The 25,688-nt window shown below is 46.9% G+C and overlaps 1 protein-coding gene across 1 annotated transcript; it reads left to right on the forward strand.

The window, feature by feature from the left end:
• The first annotated feature begins 10,582 nt into the window (after positions 1-10,582).
• LOC146859574 (uncharacterized) lies at positions 10,583-15,289 on the forward strand. Its single transcript, XM_085646503.1, has one exon. It carries the CDS (start codon positions 10,691-10,693, stop codon positions 11,960-11,962), a length of 1,272 nt encoding a protein of 423 aa, XP_085502629.1. The 5' UTR covers positions 10,583-10,690; the 3' UTR covers positions 11,963-15,289.
• Positions 15,290-25,688: the final 10,399 nt, after the last annotated feature.

Below are 25,688 nucleotides of genomic sequence, written 5' to 3' on the forward strand. Positions count from 1 at the left end.
TCCAATAATACAGATTTAACCTGCGCAGATCCTTCTGCGCCGGGAGATTGTCATTTAATGCTGAACTGGATTGCGATCACACATTCGTAGTCTTTGTTCTGCCTACCAGGAATATAGATTGACGAACTGACATGCTGCTCAGCCGACCGGATGATGAACTCTGAACAACTGACTGCGATCAGTGAACGAGGAACTGAAGACCTTCTCCGTATTCTTCAGAAGAATCTTCTGCCCTTCAGGAGGCAGCGCACGATGTGAAGTGAAAATGGAGCACTATTCCACTTACCAGGAAATACCGCTATCCCTGAGAAGACTGCCCACAGCGGAGGCGCAAACCCTGAATACCCCTAGTATGGAGATGCCTGTAAACAACAGACTGCGCCAATCAGGAACACTGCTCCGACCTCCTGACACAGAGAGAAGCAGAAATCAGATTATGCGCATGCAGGAGGTGACTTATGGGTTTAAGAGTAGTAACTTCACATATAAGAAAACTTATATATTGGTTGTAAGTGGTGCTAGCACCAGCTTACACAGGCTGCAATGACAGGCCTGTACTCACAATCTGAGTGGGCTCCCATGGGTGGCATAATACATACCTCAGCCCGTGGGAGACCCCTGGTGTACCTATGCCCTAGGTATCTTAGTACCATATACTAGGGACTTATAAGGGTACACCAGTAGCCAATTTGGGGGGGTACCTAAGTACTCACCATGGTCCACTTTAGGGAGGAAACATAGAGGCTGGGGTCCTGATTAGCAGGATCCCAGTCAGACTAGTCAGAAAACCGAATGACACCAGCAAAAAGTGGGGGTATCCATGAAAGCAGATCCTACTTACCTACACAACCACCCCCCCCCCCCCTCCAAAAGCAAGGAGATGAGACTAACCTTGCCCAGTTGAGTCTTGATTTTCTAAGTGGAAATATCTAGAGAGTACATTTGCGTTGGCATGGTTACGCCAAAGCCTATGTTCCTCTGAAAAGTCCATTCCCTGTAGGAAAATGGACCATCTCACAAGTTTGGGGTTTCACCCGTCATCTGTTTTAGCCATAAGAGGGGCTTATGGTCTGTCAGAGCAAGGAAGTGAGTAGCAAACAGGTATGACCTCAACTTCTTCAAGGCCCAAACCACCGCAAAAGCCTCCCTCTCAATAGCAGACCAACGTTTCTCTCTGGGGGTCAGCCTTCTGCTGATAAAAGCTACTGGTTGATCCTGACCCTCTTCATTCAGTTGTGATAACACAGCCCCTACCCCCAACTCAGGTGCATCAGTTTGAACAATGAATTGTTTGGAATAGTCAGGACTTTGCAGAATGGGAGCAGTGCACATAGCCTGCTTCAGGTAATCAAATGCCTTTTGACATGATCAAGGGGAGACACAGTGGACCCATACCCCTTAACAAACCTCGTGTAGTACCCAGTCAGGCCCAAGAAGGCTCCGACCTGGGGTAGTGGGAGCAACCCAGTCCATGATGGTCTCAATTTTGCTCTCTAATGGTTGAACTTGGCCTCCACCTACCAGGTGACCCAGGTACACACCCTTACTCTGCCCTAGCTGGCACTTGGTGGCCTTGATAGTGAGGCCTGCCTTTTGCAGGGCCTCCATACCATTTTGGAGGTGGACCAAGGGACCCTCCCAGTGGAGCTAAAGACAGCAATAGCACTGCAGGGTTCCATTCCTGTTGGCTTGAGCCCTGGGGACAGCAAATACACTGGCAGAGATGCCCATCATCTCTGCATGTGTCCTGAACTCCACTTCAGACCAGGCTGAAGTGTCTAAATCATTGCCCAACAGACAATCTACTGGTAGATATGGGGAAGAAAACACAACTGCCAAGGAGTGATCAGTCCTGACATTGCTAGCGTTGGTTACTTGGTACAACTGACCAAGTATGATCTGCTCAGGGGACACAAGTTTCTCTGTCCCCATTGTGACACTGGCCCCTGTGTCCCTGTAAGCCATAGCTTCCTTTCCATTAATTAAAGGCTGTTGCCTGTACTTGCCCAAGTTAGTGGGACTTACTATTAAGGGGCAAGATCTATGACACCATCACAGCCAAGGACAGCCGCAGTGGGAGTTCTGACTAGTCCATAACCCACTACAGAGCCCAAGGTTAACCATACTAACCCCCTGGTTGCTGTACTACCACTGGTGCTAGGGGGAGCAGTTGCCTTAGGGCAGCGGTAGTAGGTTCCTTGGCCTTGGGACAATCCGCATCTCTTGTCCATTGGGTTTTTCATTACATAAATAACACCAAGTTTTCTTTTCACCCTTCTTGAAAATTTGGGGACCTTGAAAAGACTCCTTTTTGTCTTTGCCTTTCTCCCCACCCTTCTCCTGGGGTTTAGACTAATCTTGCATCTTCTGGTCACCTCCACCACCATGGTTTTCCTGCTTAACCCTGATGCTGACACATTGGTCTGCCTTATTTCCCAATTCTTGGGGAGAGGTTAGCTCAGAGACCACCAGGTACTGGTGCAGTAGTTGATTCTGAAAATTATTAGGAATTCGCTCCCTCTTCTACAATCCCTCATAGTTCTGTGAAGCCAGCCTTCCAGAGCCTTAATAGCACTGTCAATTAAATCTACCCAGTCCTGGGTGTGTGCCTACTGGGTGTCTCTGAACTTAATCCTATATTGTTTAATGGTTAAGCCAAACCAATCTATGAGAGCTCTCTTCAAGACTGAGTAATTACCAGCATCCTCCTCTCTAACAGTGAGCAGCTTAGTTAGAAAAGGCTAGCCACAGGATAGCTGCCCACTACTCTTGAGGTACCTTCTTAAATATGCAGGCCCTCTCTAAGGCAGACATCCATTTCTGGATATCACCTCTTCCTGGTAGGGAGGTACTAACCTGCTCAGGTTCCTATTGTCAAAGGATGGTTCCCTGATTCTAGGTACACTGTTGCTGCCACCATGGGACTCTAGTGTGAGAAAATTCAAGTTACGGGTAAAGTATGTCCTCGTTACTTTTGTAATCCAGGGCTGGGCTCCTAGGCTCAGGGCTGGAACATCCATCTAACACAGGTAAGCAATTACGTTTTCACAGTTGGTATGATTTTTAAAGAATATTTGTAGTTTGCAAAAATCGACACTTAGAAGCCAATGTTACCCTATGGAAGAAAAGTGAGTAATCAGCTTTTGGGTAAGTACTCGGCTGGCAGAGTTAAGGTCCTGGGCATAGACTTAGGAGTCTCCCAGGGTCAGGTAGGTACAGTTGGTACACCCTCAGCGGCACTGAGGCAGCCAGGTGCAGAGGTAGTTAGGCCCAATGTTATCCAATGAGAGGCAGGGGGCCTTTGGTTGTGGGTGCTGGGCTCCTGGTCAGTTGCTCAGGGCAAATGGGGAAGTAGATTAGGACAAAGGTTGCACTGCCAGGGGCACTCGGGTGGCTGGGTACAGGGTGCTTTTGAGCCGTCGGGCGCTCAATGTTATTCAATGGAGAACTTGGAAAGTGAACAAAGGCTGCAGGCTCAGGGACAGAGGATCTTCAGGAGTGATCAACACTTCGAGGGGTAAGTTGGGATCTTGGAGGATAGGTAGGCACCCCGGAGTTGGGCACAGGGGGCCGGAGGGCGCTGGGTGCAGGGGTATCTTTTGACGTCGGGAAATCTTACCCTCTGCTGGTCGCGGTTGGACGGGTCCCTGGATCCGAGGCAGCAGGCGTCGTCCGGGTCGTCGAGGAGGGTCCTTGGGCACTGGATTCCAGGTCAGAATCACCGGGGGGACGTCCTCAGGGTCTTTGTTCACTCAGGCACAGGCCGGTCTCGGCGGGTGCAGAGGGTGCAGGGTTCGCAGTTCCTGGCTGGCACCAGAGGTATTGTTGTTCGAGCAAAGCCTCTGCTCATGGTAGTCTCAGTCTCTAAGAGGTCAAGGCAGGCAGGTCCTCCGGGGTTCTTGAGGTTGCTGTCCGCAGGAGATGCTGGGATTTAGCAGGAGCAGGTTCAAGGATCAACGGGCCTTTAGGGCTGGGGCCAAGTCAGTTGGTATCGTCCTTTTGTTAGCAGCTGCATGGCAGATCTTCTTCTTTCTTGTTTTGAAATCAGGATCTAAGAAAGGAAGGTTCAGGGGGTGCCTAAATACTAGATTTAGGGGTGTTACAGGTAGGTAAAGGGCAGGGATCAATGGGTCCCTGCCCTGAGGTGGGTACACCCCCTATTCTGCGACTCTCCTGTGGGAGGGGGCAGTAGCCTTGTCCTGATTGGGCAGGGTTTCCCATCTTCAAGATGGCGAGAGCCCGGAGATGTGCTTCACCTCGCCTCCCCCACCTGTGGGGTGGGGTTGGCAGAGGCTGGCACACCCCCTTTCCTTTCTTGGGGTTTCCGGTCAGTCTTCCCACCAGAGTGGGGGTCAGAACTGGTAGGGGCCAGTTGCTGAGTACAGCAAGTGGCCTGGAGAAGCTCACAAAGGCGAAATGCCTTTGAAACTTCCCCTGCCCATCCTGGGGGAGGAGGCCTAGCACCTCACCCAGGATGTGCATTGTTGCAGACCCAGGAGAGCGGATAACTCTCTACCCATGGGTCCAGCAACATATCTGCAGTGTGGCAGCCTAGGCGGCCCCTCAGACCAGACGTGAATTGTAGGTTAGGTTCAGGGGGCATCTCCAAGATACCCTCTGTTGTGCATTGTACATTAAATCTCACACTGGCATCAGTGCGGGTGTAATGTGCTGAGAAGTTTGATACCAAACTTTCCAGTCTTCAGTGCAGCCATCATGGTGCTGTGGAGTTCGTGATGACGATCTCCCAGCACCATATACTCTTAAATGGCAGCACTGCACTTACAGTGCCCATGAATGGACCTGGGTACTGTAGAGGCACAGGGCTCATGCACTTGTGCCCACACCACTGGCATAGGGCACCCAGCTAGAGGGGTGGCTGATGTATGCCAGGGCAGTGTGTGTTGTGAGCAGGGCACACAGGGATGTGTTCCCTGTCGACTCTCTGTTTAGTTCTGCACCCAGACACACAGCCTGCAAAGGCAGTGTATGTGTGTGTGTAAGGGTACAGGGCCTCTAAGGGTGGCACAATAAGTGCTTCAGCCCTTAGGGGCCTTCTCTGGTCACAGTGCCCTGGGTACCTATAGTACCATTTACCAGGGGCTGACCTGTGGCCAGAGATGCCAATTGGGTTTGGGCTGGCATGCAGTTTTAGGGAAGGAACATAGGCCCTGGGCACCTGATTGGCAGGAGTCCAGGGCACACTCAGTCAAAGTACATCAGCAATTCAGCAAAACGTGGGGGCAACCATGCAAGAAAGATGGCACTTTCTCACATCTAGTCCCAGTTTCTTCCTACCTTTCAGTACTTCAGGGTCTCGTTATCAAGGGCCAACTGATTTTGCCTGAGTCTAACTCTCCCAAGTTTGATCATGTGGTATTCCCTCTCCAAGGAGTCCACGCGCTTGCTAGAGATGGCGTTCCCTATGGAATGATTGGACCATTGGACTTGGCAGAGGAAGGCCTGGACCTCCTCTGCCCACTCTGAACCCTCTCTGGAAGAATGAAGGGGCACCCTCTGTGCCATCTGCACCATTTCGTGGGAGAACAGAATGTGCCAGTGTTTAGTCCCCAGACTCCTCCTGGCCATACTCCGAATTAAGGTGACTAGGTGGACACCCCCTGACATCTCTTCTGGAGCCCCCCCCCCACCCACATGCACCTGTTCCTCTGACCTGTCAGGATTCTGGAGGTCATCCTGGATTAGTAGTTCTAAGAGGTACTTTGTGGTGGGGTTGTTACCTGCCTTTATTTTTCTAGAAGTACACAGGGCCCTTAGTTCCTGGAACGTTAGACCACTGTATCTAGAGGCTTGTGACCCACTGGGATCCAAAATTAAAGGCATGGTGACTAGGTGTAGTGTGCTGTTTCACCCACCTAACACCTACCCTAGTGGAAACTAAAATTCCTTAGGTTGGAGCAAGGGTTGTGTTAAACCCTTAGCAGCCAGTCTACTAGTTCCGTAGAAGTTACTTGTCTATAAAAATATTATATGTGCCTAATGCTAGTGATGGTTTTCCAATTACTCCACACCTAGATTAGCTGGTAAAACAAAGCAGGCTTGAATCCCAACCTCTGCACACCAATGTAGGAGGCTGGCTTTATATGGTGCTCACTTATGTTAGTGTTAACCCTGCATTGATCCAGACAACCTTTATGGTGATTTTAGTGGTCATAGACACCCATAAAACGCTCTCTAAGTGGTAGCTATGGAGAGCAGCCTTCAGGCTTAGTCCAGAAGGAGTGTAAAGCAGCTTGTTTTACCAGAACTAATCATGTAGTGAAACAGAGCCACACAGTGTAGTTATAAAAATATGTATTTATTATAAACACTCACTAACCCATTGCAATATCTCCTCCCTGGAGATATAATCACAATACACTCAATACTTCAGCAATAGAACATGTAAGTAGGATGTAGCCTTACGGCTAGAGCGGTAGACCTTGAAGCTTGGGAACCGGGTTCGAGTCTCGGTAATGACGCTCAACATCCTGTCATTCTGGGCAAATATCTTAATCTCCCTCTGCCTAACAAAAAATTAATGTGTTCTTCTGTAACGAAACTCATGCTCGTGTAAAGCGTTCTGATACCCGATGTCTCGGGTCTAGTTGCGCTATATAAAACTAACAAAAAGTAGCACAAATGCACAGTAGTCTCCAGGGGGAGACCAAAGCATATACTAATAAAGTGGAATGCGACCCATGACCTAAGTTGCGACTGGACCCAAAGACTTAGAAGTAAGTACCAAAGAACCCCGCTGAGGCCGTGTGTAGAGTAGAAACACGACCGTGTGCTCAATACAAGTCAATGGGGAAGTTGCGTTTGCAGTTTTCAAAATGGACCCTTCCCAGAGGACCCTGAAGAAACCCAGTGGAAGATGGAAGGTTGGAGTGGATATGTACACCAGGGAAGCCGGATACATAGGTGCGAAGTGACTTTGGAAACCGCCGTAGACCACATTGGAGGACTTCAGTAAAGATGCCGCTGGCGAAGAAGGTGAAAGAGTCTGGTGGAATCCAAGGGTGGATTCAGGATAAGAGGTACATGCAAGCAGAGGGGACAGTGTCTATGCCATTCAGGAGTGACCAGGAAGCACGGAGGACAAATGCCCACTGATGTCGGAAGATACTTGAGAGTTGGTGACCTTCGCGTTGGAGGTGTGTGGACCAGACAATGATGTGAAAGACCAGAAGCCATTCACGAGCTGTACCACGTCAGAGGTGATGAGTCAGGGGGTCGGTGTCCGGCGGGCACATCCCAAGCCATGACAGCGGCAACTAACGTGGCAGACGAAAAAGGTGCTGTGTCTGGACCAGCCAGGTGCAAAGGACTCACCAAGTGCAGGAAAGTCAAAGTAGGCCCGGAGCAAATAAGGGAGTCCACTGAAGACAAAGAAGACCCTCAAGAGGACCCACTGACAGAAGGCACAGGAGATGCAAGAGTACCTCGAGCAGCTCACCAATGATGCAGGCCCACGGTGCAGAGGATGCGGTGAGGACAAAGATCCTGGTAGCCAGAGATGCTGGAGGCTGGAGCTTCTTGAGCCAGAAGATCTCTGGAGAAGAAAGTCAACCAGCCTTGGCAACTGCAAATCGACGCAGTGCACAGGGGTACAGCTCCAGTGGTTCCGACGAGGGATATTGACTTCAAACTTGCTGAGAAGACAGTGGAGGCCTCGAGGGAGTTGCAGAACCTGTGTTGCTGAACCTTTTGGAGTCCATGGGAGCTCAGGAACAACAGACCTGTCAGCTTCATTGCGATGCCTGCAAATGCAGGTGAGTGACTCCTTCACTTCAAGGGAGATTCTTTGGGGTGTCTTGGATGCCCACAGGCCTGGAGAAGAACCTGTAAGGAGCACAGGCACAGAAGATGCAGAAACAGGCAGGACCAGGAGAAGCAGGAGTCTTCCCGGTGCAGTCTCGGTTTCCAAAGCGAAGTCCAACTAAGTGCAAAGAATCCAGATGTTTGAAGATGAAATGGTTTCGGATCTGAATCTTGTCCCACAGCGAATCTAAAGAACAACCCACAAGTACCCTAAGGAAAGGGTTGGGACGTTTCAGGGATCCCTCCTAGAGGAGGGGCTGGACATAGGGGAGGATACTCCCATGTCCTTTGTCCAGTTTCATGCCAGAGCCAGCTCCCAGAAATGGTTTAACTGGAGTATGCTAGGAGGGCAACAAATGTGCCCTTCAAGGCAGTCTAGTGGCGCTGGCAAGCACCCCCACCCTGGCCCAGTACACTAAGTCCTGTATGGGAGGTGGTCACACCTCCCTGTGACAGGAAACCTATTGTCCTACCTTCCCCTGCTTGAGCTTGGATCTGCAGCAGGAGGGCATAATCTTGTCTGTGGTCAGCAGCAGCCATAGTTTGCTCTCAGACTCTGGAAGACTGGTACCAGGAGCACGTAGGGCTTCTCAGAGGACGTAATCATACCTCCAACACTGTTTACGGTGTTGGGGGTATGATTTTAACATGTTTGATACCAAACATGCCAAGGTTCGCTATAGCCGGTTTAGAGTTAGCCATCACATAATGACACATGGGCACTCTATGTATCGTAATGGCTGATGCAATTACAACACATGGAGAAGGACTTCAGCATTTGTAGGGGTTTCCTGCTCATGCAGGGGCACCCTCACACTTATAACCAAGCAACCTGCCTTCAAGATTAAATGGCCTGTCTTAGGGTGACTTATAGTTTTTAAGTGCAGCGACCTCAGGTATAAGAAAACGTATATCTGTCGTAAGTGGTGCTAGCACCAGCTCACACTGACTGCAATGGCAGGCCTGGGGTCACAATCTGAGTGGTTTCCCATGGGTGGCATAAACATGCTCCAGCCCTCGAAGGACCCCTGGTGTACCTATGCCCTGGGGACCTTAGTGCCATATACTAGGGACTTACAAGGGTACACCAGTAGCCAATCTGTGGGGTATCTAAATACTCACCATGGTCTAATTTAGGGAGGAAGTACAGAGACTAGGGGACTTATTAGCAGAATCCCAGTCAGGCTAGTCCGAAAACAGAATGGCACCAGCAAAAAGTAGGGAAAACCATGATCCTACTTTCCTACAGCATAGTATGGGAACACTGCACATCAAATCGGAAACTGTTCTGCCCCAAATGAGGAGTAGGAGAAGTCTGTTCTTTTCTGACTCCAAACTCGATCTAGCGAGATAATGGTTGAGACATTAGTCTCCTCCAATGATTCAATTGAAGTGCGCGGAGTAGCTCACGTACCAGTAATGACGAGATTCTGAGAACGTTCCAAAACAAAATGTCTTGAACGCTGAATGCCAAAACGGCAGCCATCTTGAACTATTTATTCAACTACTGAACTAGATACTGTTTACCAATGATTGATTACTGTACATGTGAAACATACTTTCCTTTTCTGCTCAAAACCACCCCTTCTCATACCTAGACACAAAGAGGCAACCTGAGTCCTGATAATGTGCCTTTGGTTTTAATAATAATGGCAGTTTTGCTTGGTTTTGTAATTTATGCACCCAATACCTCACAGAGTGTAAATGTTTTACATCTTTTTTTTTAATCTCTTTATATTCAACAGAGAGTGGACCCATGAGAACATATAAAGGAGCCAAAGAAGAATGAAAACAAACAATTCTGAAATAATATCTACAAAAAAACTCCTGCAACACTCCTTCAGTGTTCAAAGACCAAAGTATCCAGTTAAGACACGGGATGGTGCATGCAAGCAGATCTGACTTCCAAGAATGATAACTCCAGTGGATGCGAGTGTCTAAGCTGAGTGTTCAGTGATTGCAGTGCACCGGATTGCCGCATCTAGTGTCAACGGTGGTGGAAATCCTGGTTACTTGCAGGAGCGAGGTGAAGTTATGATACATTTTCTGAAATACGCCGCTGCTTTGATGATGCAATGCCCTAACTCCTTTTTATGCTCAGTCCACAGCAATGAAAGAGAGTGCAAATGTATGGCCAACATTAATGGTGAACCAGACAACTGAACGCGTACAAACAATTAATCATAGCTGAATGTTCAAATACTGCCCAAGAACTAATCCACATATGTAATAAGTGTATCAATAATTTTTAATGGCATTAAGCACTACTGTTAAATTGACAAACACATGGGACAAATCTGGAAATATCTTTATAATTAAATTAAATAAAAATACACCTAACTTCAGACCACTCCCTGGAACACTCCCAACCTGGTCAACTAAAGACCACAAGAGCTCTGAAAACCTATCATCTGCTCTGCCTCAGGATGCTGATGGCTTCTGAATGTACTTTATGCTTGCTCATTCTTTAATCTGTTCCTAAATATTCAGGTGCTAAAAAATTCCAGAAAGAAACATATCAATTGGATATTCTAACACCGTAGTACTATCTGCTACATGCAGAGATCTCTTCAATTATTCATCACATCTAGGGGTGTATCAGACAAAACACATGAGCATATACATGTGCAAAGACTGCAGGATGAGTTTCAGTTCCAAGATCCCATCAAGGAATACATACAGGTGAGAATTCAGATTCAAGCAATGAATATGGAGCAATATTTAAATATTTATTAAACTCCAAAAACCATTGGTTAAAGCAGAGAAGAATAAAGCCACACACATGCTGTGTTTGTGGTAAGAGTTTCAGTCACTCATCCAACATTAGGACATATCAGCACATTCATTCTGGAGAAAAACCATACAAATGTGTGAATGTGGCATATCTTTTAATCAGTCTGTTCACCCACAGCATCATCAGCAAAAACACACTGGAGAAAAAACATACGCAATCAGTGATTGTAGAATGAGCTCTAATTTGCTATCGAGGCTTGGGACCCATCAGTGCACACACAATCAAGAAAAAACAATAAACTATAATGACTGTGGTAAGAGCTTTAATCAGTTAGCAAACCTAAAGGTCCATCAGAGAATGCATAAAGGAAAAAATAATTATACATGCAGTGAATATATTAAGGGTTTTAATCAGTTAGAACAGCTACAGTGTCATCAGCAAACACATAATGGAGAAAAGTCATACATGTGTGCTGAATGTGGGAAGGGTAACAGTCGCTCATCAAGTCTCGGGGCCCATCAACGGTCGCACACTGGAGAAAAAACACACACATGCAGTGAATGTGAGATGAGCTTTAATAACTCATCAGACCTTAAGCGCCATCAGCGAACACACACAGGAGAAAAACCATACACATGTAGTGAATGTGGGATGAGCTTTAATCAGACATCAGGCCTTCAGCGCCATCAGCGAACACACTCAGGAGAAAGCCCATATAAATGCAATGAGTGTGGATTGAGCTTTAAGCATTCATCTGTCTTAAAAGGGCATCAGCGAACACACACAGGTGAAAAACCATACACATGCAGTGAATGTGGGAAGAGCTTTTCTCTGTCATCACATCTAATACTTCATCAAAGAACACACACAGGTGAAAAACCATACCTGTGCAGTGAATGTGGGATGAGCTTTAATCACTCATCAGACCTTAAGCGCCATCAGCGAACACACACAGGAGAAAGTCCATACAAATGCCGTGAGTGTGGGATGAGCTTTAAGCAATCATCAGTCTTAAAAGAGCATCAGCGTGCACACACAGGTGAAAAACCATACACATGCAGTGAATGTGGTAAGAGCTTTTCCCGGTCATCACAACTAACCCGTCATCAGAGAACACATACAGGTGAAAAACTATACCTGTGCAGTGAATGTGGGAAGAGTTTTAGTCGCTCATCAAATCTTAAATTGCATCAGCACATACATACAGGAGATAAACCATACAAGTGCAGTGAATGCTGCAAGGCTTTTAATCGATCACTGTCCCTGCAGCACCATCTTCGAACGCACACTGGAGAAAAGCCATACACATGCAGTGAATGTGGCAAGAGCTTTAATTGGTTGCCAAACCTAAAGAGCCATCAACGAATACACATAAGAGAAAAGCTGTACAAGTGCAGTGTATGATGCGAGGACTTTAATCGGACATACAGGTCCATCAGAGAACACACTGGCGAAAACCCACACACATGCAGTGAAAGTGGGTCACTATTTTCTGCAATTACTGCTAATGTCCTGAATGTGGAATTACTTTCAGCGACTTAGCAAGCCAAAGTCAAGTGAGAACACACGTCTATATACCACACATGCAGTGAATATGGGATGAGAAAAACATCCATGTTGAGTGAATGTGAGAAGAATGTCATTCACTCACGGACCATAAAGATCCCTCTCAGAGAAGACACATCATAACATCACGTATTACATGTAAGAAGCATATGCAAAATTGAAGTTTTAACCCTGAAACAATATACATGTGCAGTAAATGTGGGACCAGCCCGAGGCAGTGATTGTAAAATCTGTCATTGCACTACAGAGAACCTACAAGGCAGCACACTGCATACTGAACCTGGTTCAAAGGAGCTGATGCTGTGACTGTTGCAGTGTACCACATTGTTCTTACAAACCCCTGAAACAGGAATGTGGTTCTGTCTCGTGATCACATTTATGTAAGTTTAAAGCCAACCTGACGGCACTACTTCGGGGAGCACCCTGATAAATTATATATGAGCTGGTGCTATGGCTTGCTGATAACTGCACAGCTTGAAAGCCTACATGGAGCCTGTATTCTTCCATTAGGTACTGATTACAAGTTAGGCAGTTAATTCCGTCCCGAGTATAACCCTTGTTTACACAGGGGCGGATTTACAAGTTTGGTTTTATTTAACGGATGTGTCAAATAACCCTACATTCTTTAAATTTTGGCTAGTCAAACCTGCTCAAATTTAATGGGAAAATATACAGTATTTACAGGCTATCCTGTTTAGGTTTAAAACTCTATTAACTGATAAAACCCACAAAAAGGGAAATAGCCCTCATCAGTGTAAACATATAAACACAGATAAGCACCTGCTCAACCACAAACAATGCCATTCAAAGAAAGTAAAAGGAGAGTGAAAGAGTTATTTTTATTTCTTCCTGAAGGGGCCAGTACAATGTAACTTTGTTATATAAGTAAGCAGCAAGAAAGACTAGGCTAACATTACTCTGCTTGAGTTTTGTTGTTTAGGGATGTCACAAAAATATTGTGTCTTCCTTTTGCTTTTTTTCAGTTTTGTGATCTTTGGTCTAAAGATGCAGGGTTTAGATGCATGTTTGAGGTCTTATTTATTTATTTTATAAACTGTAGAGAATCAGTAAATATCAAAATCATATTTGATATTTTTGCTATGTTTGATTCTTTCACTGATAGGTAAAATGTCTGGCTTCATACCGATTTTTTCCAAAATGGACCATCACATTTACTCACAAACTGAGAATGGGTGAACCCCTTTGATACATCAGCCCACTTTTCTAGAGAGTCAGTATGGATAGTAGGTGAATTGCCAAATACCCCAGGCTTTAAACATTCAATGCAAGGTATAGTGACAGGTATACGTGAAAAGAGTGCCGTCACCAAGAATCTGGGATACTGATGAAAACATGACAGCAGGTTCTTACCAAGTTCAACGAAGATTGGAGTGATATTGTTTGTATTTGTAGTGATTCAGCTACGTATATGAACAAGTTGTGCGATGACCTGTCAAAATGGATACCTGAGCTGAAGTGCTCCCTGTAAGAGGTCCTCGCCGCTTGCCAGCTGGTTTGCTGAAAGCATCTTCACAATCTCAGAGTTAAGGAAGAATGTTATTGACTTTGTAGTCCATTCTCGTGCACCGTTTTGTTATGAGCGGGAACTAAAATGCAATTTTTTCTCATTTTGTGCTTTGTGTGGCATCAAAGAGCCATCCAACTGTGTAATTGAGCCGGTAATTCTCTGTCCTAGAGGCCATGAATGCTATATTATCCATGTGGCGACCGTTTACAGAATTTGTGCTTAGTGATGATGCCAAAGGCAAGAAATGTGAGGATCTTCGGTCGCATATTGATTGTTAATGATGTGAAAAGAGTATACTCTACTGCATTCTTAGATTTTTACAGGAGAACATGACTGCTGTAGTGGACATAATCAAAAAACTAGAGTTGGAAATTATCCTTGTATACCCGGTGTTCAGCGTAATTGGTGTAGATGTGAAACATCTCTTTGAGGGTAGGCTGGGCAACACTTTTATTGAATTTAGCACTGCAACATGTTCCATGTTAGAATGCTTGGCACTTGGTGAGCAAAGAAATGTTGAGGAGCAATTCAGGAAATTGTATTTTACTCTCCATGAGTAATGGCTTGCAATGATGTATAGTAATGTCTCTTCGCTAACCATTGCATTAGAAGTCAATGAAGCCTCTCTGTGGTACTCTGCACAAGTTCTAGATCCCCTCCATAAAGGGGAATTTGTCTCCAAAATGTAAAAGGTACTGCTCCATTTTTGACCACTTCAATAACTCTGTGGGTATATTGCCTAGTTCAACGCATATGTTGCAGAACCTGTCCCAGAGAATCGCAATCTTCAGGTGTACCAGTTTTGGCATGGGAAGCTATGTCAGTGGCCAGAGTTAGCAAATTGTGTACTGGCTGTTTTGCTGTTGTCCGCCTCAAGTGCCAGTGTTGAGAGGGCCTTTTCACAGATAAAAGTTTACATGGGAAGGAAAGAGCAAACACGCATGACCAGAGACTCACTGAAGAAGTATTGTATGGTGTAGTGCAATAAGTTTGATTTGCAAAAATGTATTTGGACCTCATAGTACGTAATCTGTCTATATACCATGCACTATCAGTGTGAAAAACAAGCAATAATAAAAGCAAAACATTCCATAAACACCGGAAAAACACTAAAAAAGGAGGTTAGACATTTGGTTGTGATAGGTCTTCTACTTGCCAAACACAGAATAGCAATATGTTGGGCTAGAGGCTGAGTTCCGACTACTGAGGACTGGTCCAATGACATGTTATGCTGTAACACACAGTCAGAAATTGACAATGAGCTATTCCCCCTCAGAACTGACCTTAAGGGTTTTGGGGGCTATATCAGCAGTATCTGGTTGGGAAGGAAACTGGAGAACCGGAAGGTAACGCAGATAACCAAAGTGGCTGATCCGTAATTTGTATTGCAATCTACATTTTTCTGAGGTATCTGGGGGAAAGGTTCAAGGTGATCTTGGGTATTCAATAAGAAGTATTCTGAACGTATACATTCCTGTTTTATGTCATTGAGTGCCTATAATGTATCACTTCTCTAGTTGAGATACCAACAACTCGTCAGGTGCCCTATATGGGTCCGTTCAGCATCCAGCCATTATTATTGTATATTGCTATGTGTGCATGTAAGACTGTAAAATGTTTACATAAAATAATAAAAACAGCGGAAAAAAACTGTTTCAGTTGTTTTTAATGGCATGAAAATTTGTAACCACTGCTAAGCACTATTTAAAAAGGTTGTGAAATCACTGGAAGACACTGGAAAAAAAACGCCAGAATTTACCAAAAATCGAAACTGAAAACAGGAAAGCCTAAGTATTTACCATATCATTTGGATTTTGATGTGTTAAACACCAAAATCCACAAGTTAATCCCAATTAACTCCTAATAGATGCTGTTTATCACTCCTGATAAATAATATGCCCAGTGGTATCGTGATTAGGGGCGATAAGCAATGTCTCAACTTGTAATCCGGACATTTGGAGTGGTCATTTTTCTACATTCATGCTAAATCTGTTCACTTTGAAAATCTACCGAAGAAAGGAAGGCTGTATAGATGGTGACCATGTAAAGGAAGATAATTCCATAGAAAAGAGCCTTATATATGGATTGCTCCCCGTGGCCGCCCACAGCTCTCTCAGGCCCCTTTCAACCTCCCAGCCAGCTGCCCACAGAGACTTCTTACTCCACTTTAGAACTTGTGGTAATGGGCGCAGGTTTGTCCCTGGAAAGCTGTCTTCACAAGTACATTTGTATCATTCCGATCCACGTACTGTCCTCCATTACAGGGACAAAACTTGTACCCTTCTGACTTGGGTGCAGAGATGCTACGGGGAACAAGAATGCCGCAGCTCGGTCACCCCACACCTAAATCCGCCTAACTTGTAATTGTAGCTTTATTGGTATCAAAAGAAGGGTGGGAAGCTGCCACGAGGATACATGATGTGGTAACTTTGGTACTTGATTATTCATGATTATTTTTATTGATTTTAAGTGAATGTGTATTAAAACAGTTTGTGTGTTAGTGGGGAAGTGCACAGAGACCACTGAAAGTAGTAGAACTGGGGTCGCCCAAACAGCATAATAAGTACTGCAAATATAATAAAATGAACAGGAAGCAATCAATGTAACTGCGCCTGAAGAATGCCGATTGATTCTTTGAAGAAGAGTATTGAATAAATGAATTCAGTCTTATGATAAGTAGAGGTTAAAGAGAGACAGTTTATTTAAACACGGAAGGGCACATATGTGTGTTTGGGTCCTACAAGCCACAATTACCTCTTGTTCATTTATTGAATATTGTTCTTTGTCCGGGAACTTCGGATTGTGCACCACAAGTGATTACTGCTATTAAAGTGGGCATTCTTGCACTCACTACAGAAGGTGTCTGGAGGGATTTCCTGTATTCACACTTTTTGGGAGGATTCTATTTATAGACAGTGGTATGTACATATGTATCTCGTTAGACCTCAGTCTTTGAGTCAGTCCTGTCTATGTGGACACTTTTATTGTGTGCGGGAATTCTGCACCTACACAGAACTATGCACAGGAAAACAGGACCTCGGTGTATAGGGGTGTACCAACCTATCACCTTAGTACCCAAAATCCCAAAACCGACTAGCTATAGTGTCATTCGTTCTCTTCCAAAATCACGAAGCTACAAATGATTAGACAACCCAGAACACAACACTCCAGACTTTCTCAGGAATCACGGTAGCAAGACACTCGCTCACTCGTACTTGTCCACAATAAGAATGTGCAGAGTCACTGAAATAGTTCAAAATGTTTATTTTAACTATCGTGCTCTATAATGCAGTATACGAGCCACTACCAGCAGCAAAATGCATAAACTCAAAACAATTAGCATTGTTACAATTCCATAGAATACAAAAGAGGAAGTCATTTTATAAAGACAGTGGAAAAAGGACCATAAGGCCTCACCACCCTCCCCTTGACTGGAAGAAGTTTATTTATATAAAAGAAGATATCTGGGCTTTGACAGCAGACCCCATACCTTAAAGCCTAAATGTAAGGTTTACATCATAGGAACAGCATAGCTCTTCTCCATGGAAAGGCTCCCTCCAAGTGTGTGTTAAAACAACATGCATCCCCGTAATATCCAAGCACGAGCGGCCAGCATCAGCTGTGTTAGCGTGTTTTGTCTAGGTGCTCGGGACTGACCAGAACAGAATAACAAGGAGCATTGTTTATTGACTTTGTACAACGTGCTCAGACTAAACTCCGAGAACGCAGCAGAGAAGGTGAAAATCAGACGGTTCTCATATGAAAGGCATAAACGGAGTCTTTGCAAAAATAAAGTCATTTAGTAACATGCGCAAAAGCAACATCATGGCTGCAGAGCTCATGCTAACTTAGCAATGTCGGCAATGTCCCTAAGGGCCATATAACAATTGTATTGTAAATTGTCAGTAAATTCATAAATGTGTGTGATTTGAAAGATGTACTGTCCAAATGTGATGTGTTACGAGGCAGTTCCGAAGTTTCATCATAATGTAATTTTCATTAATATTTAGATGTTATGATGGCCTGAAAGCCGTGAGGTAGTTCTGGAATGATCGGTCTGCATAGTGGACGTCTGCTTGGGCATTTGTGTTGTTTCACAATATCCATATCTAAAGATTTGTTCCTATTAAGGGACACTGCCGAGATGCCCCGTTATATCTGCAGCATGGTCGGAGTCCTATAGTTGCACTGTATCGATATTCTTCCGACATATTGTTGTTCAAAAAATATTCGAGTAAACACCTGTTAATTCAGCGTCGTTACTCATCAGGGTAAACTTGCACTTACCATCGCATGTGATGGTATGGAGTGGACTCCCCTGCCCAGTATATTATAAGATACAGAAAGGTGCTTGGGGTCAGCCCTCCTAAGTTCTGGGCTTGTTAGGGTGAGCGCCCTTCAGGCATCGGCTACATGGGGTGTCCCCCACATTCTGTGTCAGTCCACCACATTTCTGGGGTGCTCACAAGGACTCACAGAGTTATGCATGTGAGCTGCTTTAGCACCTCCTTGATGGGGCTGCAAGTGGGTACCTGCAGCCGTGGGGTACCCCATCTTCTTCTCAAGCTTGTGCTTACGCCACACTGTGTCCACCTCAAGTCTTCGCCTGTTGTTGCAACAAAAAGAACGAAGCACAATGAGCGAGTTTCATTTCAGTGCCATCTCCAAACCCCAGGCGTCAGCAATACACAGTGGGACAAAGAGTCAGACAGTAATAGGCTTAATCAAAAATAAAGAGTGTGAGGGATTGTTTAATCTGTCTGGGCTAACTCTTATATTTAATAACAACAAAAATCACTGCCCAGTACAGGCCACCAGGGAACGGATTCTATTCTGCGGACAACGGACATCACACATGACATAGTATCGTCATTGGCATCCTTTTCCACCCCTCCAACATAATATACATTTCCCATGAATAAACATACAACACAAATTTTTTGTTTGGGTAAAATTGCTGCAGGTTTATAACATACACCGTTATGTAATAGGTGGGTTATCTTACGGGCGATCCAAGGGCAGGCAACCAACTGGGCCGCCTGCCCGCCTGATGAGCCAGGCAGCACTGGGGCGAACCCCGCCTGTGCTGCCCTTACTAGTGATCCTCTTCCCGGATCACGTGACCGTTGGTACCTTCTTACTCACGCCTCTTTTCAGGGAGGAGCGTCGCATAGCAAACCCCCCGGCTGTGCAGGGCCACGACCGCCCAAAGGACTAGCGGGGCGCCGACACGGTTTCAAGGACCCTCCCATGAGGCTCCTTGGATTTGGCACTGGCACCCCCTATGGTGCCGCGCAGAGGTACCCTTGGTACCGGCCTGCTTACAGATCACCCAGTAACACCGCCACAGCTCTGGAGGTGGCCCCCGTCACCGTCAGAGCCCTGATCTGTTTTGGACTTCCGAAGGCGGATGGACAGGGTGTCTGTGAGGGCTACATCTTGAATGCTTAAGGCATCCCCCGAACTGTCGGTCTTGGATCTTGCCACCAGTTCACTAATCCGAAAGGCGCAGAAGAACACCAAGCAGAAGGCTGCAGCAAAGAGAGTCGCCTCAAACTTCGAATAGGGGACCCCATCTAAGACGCCCAGCATGCCCTTGAGGATGTCAAAATCAATAGGGGCCCTGCTGTCGGGGGCCCTTGGCTCGTCCCTGGCCCACCCCTTGAGGGCCGTCCAAATGACAAAAGATTTAGTTGGGTCAAGCCCCCCCATCAGCTTGGCGTCGTGGCTCACGGCCGGCAGGTGGCCACACACCCAGGAGTGGCTCCTCCCCTGCTCCTTAGCCCAAACCACAAATGCCCGCACTCTGCCCTCCATTGGTAGAGAAGAAAGTCCCAGGGATTGTGACACTGTCATGAAGGTGGCCAGGTGTGCCCCATAAAGCTTCCTAGTACCTAGAGCCAGCGTGCGTTCCCCCTTTGCTCTCAATCGTTGGTCCACTGCAAGATCCACCAGTGGTGTGCCGGGAAGGGGATCATCTCTGCTCTTGCCCTCGGCCAGGCCTCCCTGAAGCGGAGCCACTGAAAACGAGAAAGAGCATCAGCTGCCACGTTCTTGACCCCCTCAATATGCCTTGCCCTGCATTCAACATCACAGCGCAGGCAAGCCCTGACAAACTCCCTGAGCAGGCAGCGGACCAACGGGCATTTGGCTGTCTGCCGATTGATGGCCTGTACTACCACCATGTTATCTGACCAGAATATGACCTTTCTGTCTGACAGTGTCTCAGGCCATAGATGTAGCGCAATGACGATAGGGAACAATTCAAGGACAGTGATGTTTGCAGTCATGTTTCACCTGCGCCAGGCATTGGGCAACTCCTGATTACACCAGTCAGCGCCCAAAATTTCCCCAAAGCCCTCTCTACCCAAAGCATCAGTGAAGAAGCAGAGCTCCTGACTGTCCACCCAGGGTGCCCGCCAGATCACCGTCCCATTGAACTGCGTGAGGAAATCGCACCACATGATGAGGTCTTTCTTCAAGCCTGTCCCCAACTGGACCCAGTGGTGCTTCTTCTTAACCCTGGTGGTGGCCCTCACTAGTCTCCTGGCAAACACCCTCCCCACGGGGATCACCTTCGCTGCAAAGTTAAGCTTGCCGAAGAGGCATTGGATGTCACCCAGTGTGGCTTTGTCTTTCCCCAGCAATGCCTGAATGTCCTGTCCTGACACAGCGCCTGTACCTTGTCTGTAGGGAGTCTGGACTCGCCCTTGATCGTGTCCAGCTCGATGCCTAAAACCGTCAGGACTTGCGCCGGACCCTCAATCTTGCCAGGTGCTAACGGAACCCCCAGGTGCCCAGCCATGTCCTGAAAGCACTGCAAGCCTCTACTGCACTCCTGCGTGTCTGCCCCCCCCCGATAAACAGGAAATCATCCAAGTAGTGGGTCACACCCTCAACCTTGAACCGACTCAACAGCACCCATTGCAGGAAAGAGCTGAACGCCTCGAAGTCGGCACAAGACACGGAGCAACCCATGGGCATACACTTATCAAAGAAGACTTTGCCCTGCCACTTGAAACCCAGGAGGCGTTGGCTGTCAGGGTGGACCGGCAGCAGGCGGAAAGCCGACTCAATGTCTGACTTAGCCAACCATGCTCCCTTCCCAGCCCTCCTGACCATGTCCACCGCCAGGTCCAGGGAGCAGTAGGACACAGAGCACATCCCCTCATCTAACCATGAGTTCACAGAATCCCCCTCCAGATAAGACAGGTGCTGGATCAACCTAAAGGCCCCCGGCTCTTTCTTGGATACCACCCCCAGCGGGGAGATAACAAAGTGCTTAAGTGGTGGCTGGTTGAAGGGGCCCGCCACCCTTCCCAGGGCAGCTTCCTTATTGATCTTTGCCAGCACGACCTCAGGTTGATCCCTCGCTGATTTGAGGTTTTCAGCGTCCCTGCTCACTAGTGGGCCCTGGTACGGAATTCTGAATACTTCCACAAACCCCTCAATGAGGAGCAATCTATCCTTGGTGTTAGGATACTCATGGATAAGGGGGAGGAGGTTGGCGATGATGATGGGGGACGGACCCTTAGCCAAGGGTAGAGCAGCAGACCCACCGCCAGAGAGCACGGGGGCCATAGCTGCTGTGTGGGAGCAGGAGGGAGGGAGGTGGTGTGGGGGGGCAGGAGGGAGAGACTGGTCTACTTATCCTGGCTTCCCAGAAGTGGCGCTGAACTGTCTCGCTTGGTGCAGGAAGAGGTTGGATGGGTGGCCCCACACTTGCTACAGTTGTGGGAGAACCTGCATGCTTTCCCCCAGGAGCACAACCCTGCGTTGTATAACCTGCAGGTCCCGTTGTACACTGTTCTTGCTCGCTGCTTCTTGCCCCGTCCGCGACCCCCCCGAAAGGACTTCTTGGAATGGCCCTTCGCTTCCTGCTTCTGATCCTTGGGCTTATCACCCCCACTGTTGGAAGTGCTTGGCTTGACTGTCCCTTGAACTGTGCGCTTTCCCATGTACTTGACCAAAAGCCTCACCTCCAATTGGTCCCACTCCATTTCTGGACACATGGCCATCTTTTTTTTTAGTTTGCAGTCATAGCGGTGCCATCCCACCTCCCCCCGCTAGTCTCAGCCACATTGGTAATCATGCTAGCGTATTGAAATAACCCCGGCCCTGGCTCCGGGTATTTTTCCATTATCACTGCCACCAGAATGGCGAAAGCTTGCCCCACGTGGCAATATTCTTCTCAGGCCAAAATTGAAAACACACTTTCTTGTCCTCCTCTTTACCCCCCATTTTTCTAGTATCGACCTCTTCGGCCCCGTGCATGACGAGAGTGAAAATGTCTATGAACTCTCTCCTCCAAAACCCCGCTTTGGCTGCCAAAGGAACCTCCCATTCCAGACAGCATCGTCCGGAAAGCAATGGCGCCATAGTGACCAGAGGCTTGGGCACCACTGCAGTGGGCAACTCTGCAGGACGCGTGATCGTAGAGACAACCTGTGGTGTGGTGGGCACGAACGCCACAGGGGGCGGTACCATGGGGTGGTGACAATGGCCAGCGACGGAGTGGCCACCACCGCTAGTTGCTGCCCACCCGCATCTGGGGGGCTGCCCACGACCTCCATGAAGCTCCGCAAAGTGTCTGTGAGCTTACCCAAGTCTTCAGTTGTTGCTTAGCCCACTGGGAGCGAGCTGCTGGCCGAGGGGGGTACTGGTCAAGGTCCCGGGGCTGGGGGTGCAGGAAGAAGGGGGGTAGTGCTACGAGGGGGGCCCTTGGTTTGCAGTGGTTCTGCTGGGAAGTCTTTGACCATGGGTCTGCGTATCCTCTTAGACCTAGTGGGGCCTGCCTCATCACTGGGCTCGTGTTCAGTAGACGGGACCTCACTGGCGTATCCTAAGTCCTCCGGATTATTGGCCTTCAACAGTTCTGTGGCCCAAGCCAATCCCTTGGTCTTGGCCAAGTCGAGGAAGGCAGCGATCTGCGCATCTTGGGAGGTGCCTGGCTGGGTCTCATCGACTTGGGACCTCTGCGAGAAAAGCGGTGGGGATCCCTGACTATCCATCCTGTCTCCTGCGATTGCCTCACAATCTGGAAGTGTGAGATGGACTAAGCCACGCCCTATTTACAACACTAAGTTATCTGGAAGAAAAGTGAAATGTTTAGCCAACAAAGCCTTGGCAGCAGTGCCCGGCTTGCCCTGCTCCTGTCCTGGGGAACCCCCGCTTTGGCTCGGTACTTACTTACGCCCAGAGCGATAAGAACGGATCGCTGGTGCCGGACGGAACGAGCTTTGGGGTCACTGTGTGTGGAGATGAAGGTGGATGTTAAGGAAATTCCCCCGTACCTCCCATGCACCCGCCCTCCAGGCCCAACACCCCAAAACGCCGGCCCATCCTGTGACTCTGTTCTGCCACCATGCGGGGCAGAACAGGGCATGCATATCTCCCTGCCATCAGAAACTTACGTACGCTGCTGCCTGTTCAACCAGATAGCCCCCCCGCGCCCACACCTGCTGCGTGCGTGTGTCCCCTGTGAAATCCGGCGTTATCTGCGCAGTAGAGACCTGCTTGTGGAAACAAAACCAAGAGTAAGGAGCAAAATGGCACAGTACTGTCCTCCAATACTGACCGCTGGACAGTGTCCACTCCCTTAACACAAAGGGTCGGTGGATGACAAAACCTATGCCCCACGCGGCTGTGCCTTCACATCCAGGAGGCCACCTAAAATTCTGGGCCCCCCGGTCTGGTTACCTTAACCTTGTCTCCAAGCGTTCGAGCCCGCACTTCTCCCCTAGAACCTTGCTAAGTGCCACAGCAGCTGCAAAACAAAGAACGTGCGGGGTGAGGTATGACAAGCAGGCAGTCCACAGCATAACTGCCAGGCATAGCATCTGCATGCTAACGCAGAAGCGGCGGAAACGGCCAAACTGCAAGCCCAGATGAATCACCCTGTGGTATAAGGAGTGGGCACATTGATAGGCGACCGGTTCGCCCAATGGCAGGTAAGTTTAATGCTGGAATTCTACCATCGTGACTTGGATTAAAAAGACTAACCGCATGCAGTGGCGAAAGATATTTCAGGGAAAGACTTGTTCTGGTAGAAACTTGCTAGAAAGGACCCTCCCTCAATTGGAGTACCAAAATATGGCACGCCCGGTGTCCGGCCCCCGCATGGCGTAATGAGACCCCACCCCCCATGCGCAGCAAAATCGAGGGACTCGAGACCGGACAACCGGTACCCAAATCCCACAGCACCCGGTGCTGGGCTTGGTGCAGATCAGGGCATACAAATTCTCCCTACTTCCACGGATAGAGTAATTTCACAGATACACGCACATGCACTCATCATACGCTTGGGCCCATCTCACTAACATACACTCGGATTACTCTATCAGTGCCAACCATGGAGAGAGAAACCTCTTAAACACCCTGCATCTACACTTAGGCCAATGCGACCAAATTGATTTTGTCCTGAGTCATGATATAAACAACAGTAATTACATTAGAGTATTCAATAAACGACAAGAAATAACCACCAACACTGTATTTAAAATAATGGTACTTTATCTAAAATTAGTTCAAATGAAAGTCAATCAAAGCAAAATCATTATTCTCATAATTACCTATTCTAGCTAAATGTCATAAACGAGTCAGGACAGGTCTCTCAGTAGAAGTCTCCCGAGTCGCCGTCCTCACAGCATCGATCCTCACCAATGCAGGTTAGGGAAGAAGTGGCCTCAAAAATCCCGAATGCAATGACACGGACCCTCTCTAGTCTAGTATATTTATAATAAAACTTACAAAATGATAGCAACAAATAAGTTCAAAATTTCCGTTGAGCCGCTGAGCAGAGCGAGCAGGAAAGGATGTAGCATCGCTACATTTGGAAAATCTCCGCTCAGAAAAATCACAAAAATAAAAAGACGGAAGAAGGAAACTCGAGTTTGCAAATGTTACTTTTGTAAATGCTCTTCCTTGGAACCATAGCGAAACCACCACTGTAATCACAAAGTTCATTGTGGCTCTCTTTCCCTTCAAGGTTATTTGGATGTTTGCCTGGAGTCGCTGTCATCACGGAAACTTTCTAAACTCCAGCAGAAGCCATGGTCAGGTGACTGTCAACCATGCTCAGCAAGGCCCTCTCATCAAAATTCGATCACTCGAGTGCAGGCTGTAAAAGGCAGCCATCTTTCTTAGGCCAAAACGAACCATCTTAATTGAAAGAAACACAAACAACGTTACTACAACATCGCAATGATCAAACAGTGTTAATTCCCACTAATACCCTTATGTGTATGTAATTAACTAGCCATCTGCAACATATTTAAGCATTAATACACGTTATTATTTAAAAACAAATAGCACACTTATTAAATAACCGCACATTATTATTAAGCAACATATATGCATTCCCATGTGTAGTTTCTCTTGTTAATCATGTTGGTTAGTCAAAGTTTTCACACAAAACCAATAATTATCGATTATAGATTAATAATTTTAGTCACGACTTATAGACAAAACTGGAGCTTAAAACCCAATTAATTTTCAACAGAAAACTCTGCTCCAGCAATCCCCCCTTTGGTGATATTATCACCAAATAAACAACCCAAAAAAAAAATGTAGTCCCATTTTAGGAGAAATTGAAAATGTATTTTTTCTCTTTTCACAACACTACACACCAGACTCCCTTTCATCATCCCTCTTCGTCTCCAAGTAAACACTCTCCCTCAATTCTTCTAATTCTATTTCTTGTGGATCTCTTTTTGACCTCTTTTGTTTGTTTTCAATATTTCTTTTAATTAATTTATTTTTCCCTCCCCTGTTTTTACAACATAAACACACCAATCTTAATATCAATAAAGCAACAATCACACAAGTCAAAGGAAACAATATCTTACCTATAATAGTACTACCTATCTTAGCAATAAAACTCTTAACAGCAACTATTTTATTAGCTATTTTGGACCAGATACTTTCAGCTTCCAGTGGTACTAATTCTTCATGCAAATCAGTAATATTTTTTATATAGACCTTCAGGTCTTTGCTTTCATCAGGAATGTAAGTGCAACAATGTTGAACTTTCAGCAT

This window comes from Triturus cristatus, chromosome 3_1 (genome assembly GCF_964204655.1).
Source record: "Triturus cristatus chromosome 3_1, aTriCri1.1, whole genome shotgun sequence".
In the NCBI taxonomy this organism is placed as follows: domain Eukaryota; kingdom Metazoa; phylum Chordata; class Amphibia; order Caudata; family Salamandridae; genus Triturus; species Triturus cristatus.

Coding starts and splice junctions, on each gene's coding strand:
- LOC146859574 (XM_085646503.1), top strand. CDS start 10,691: ATGTGTGAATGTGGCATATCTTTTAATCAGTCTGTTCACCCACAGCAT.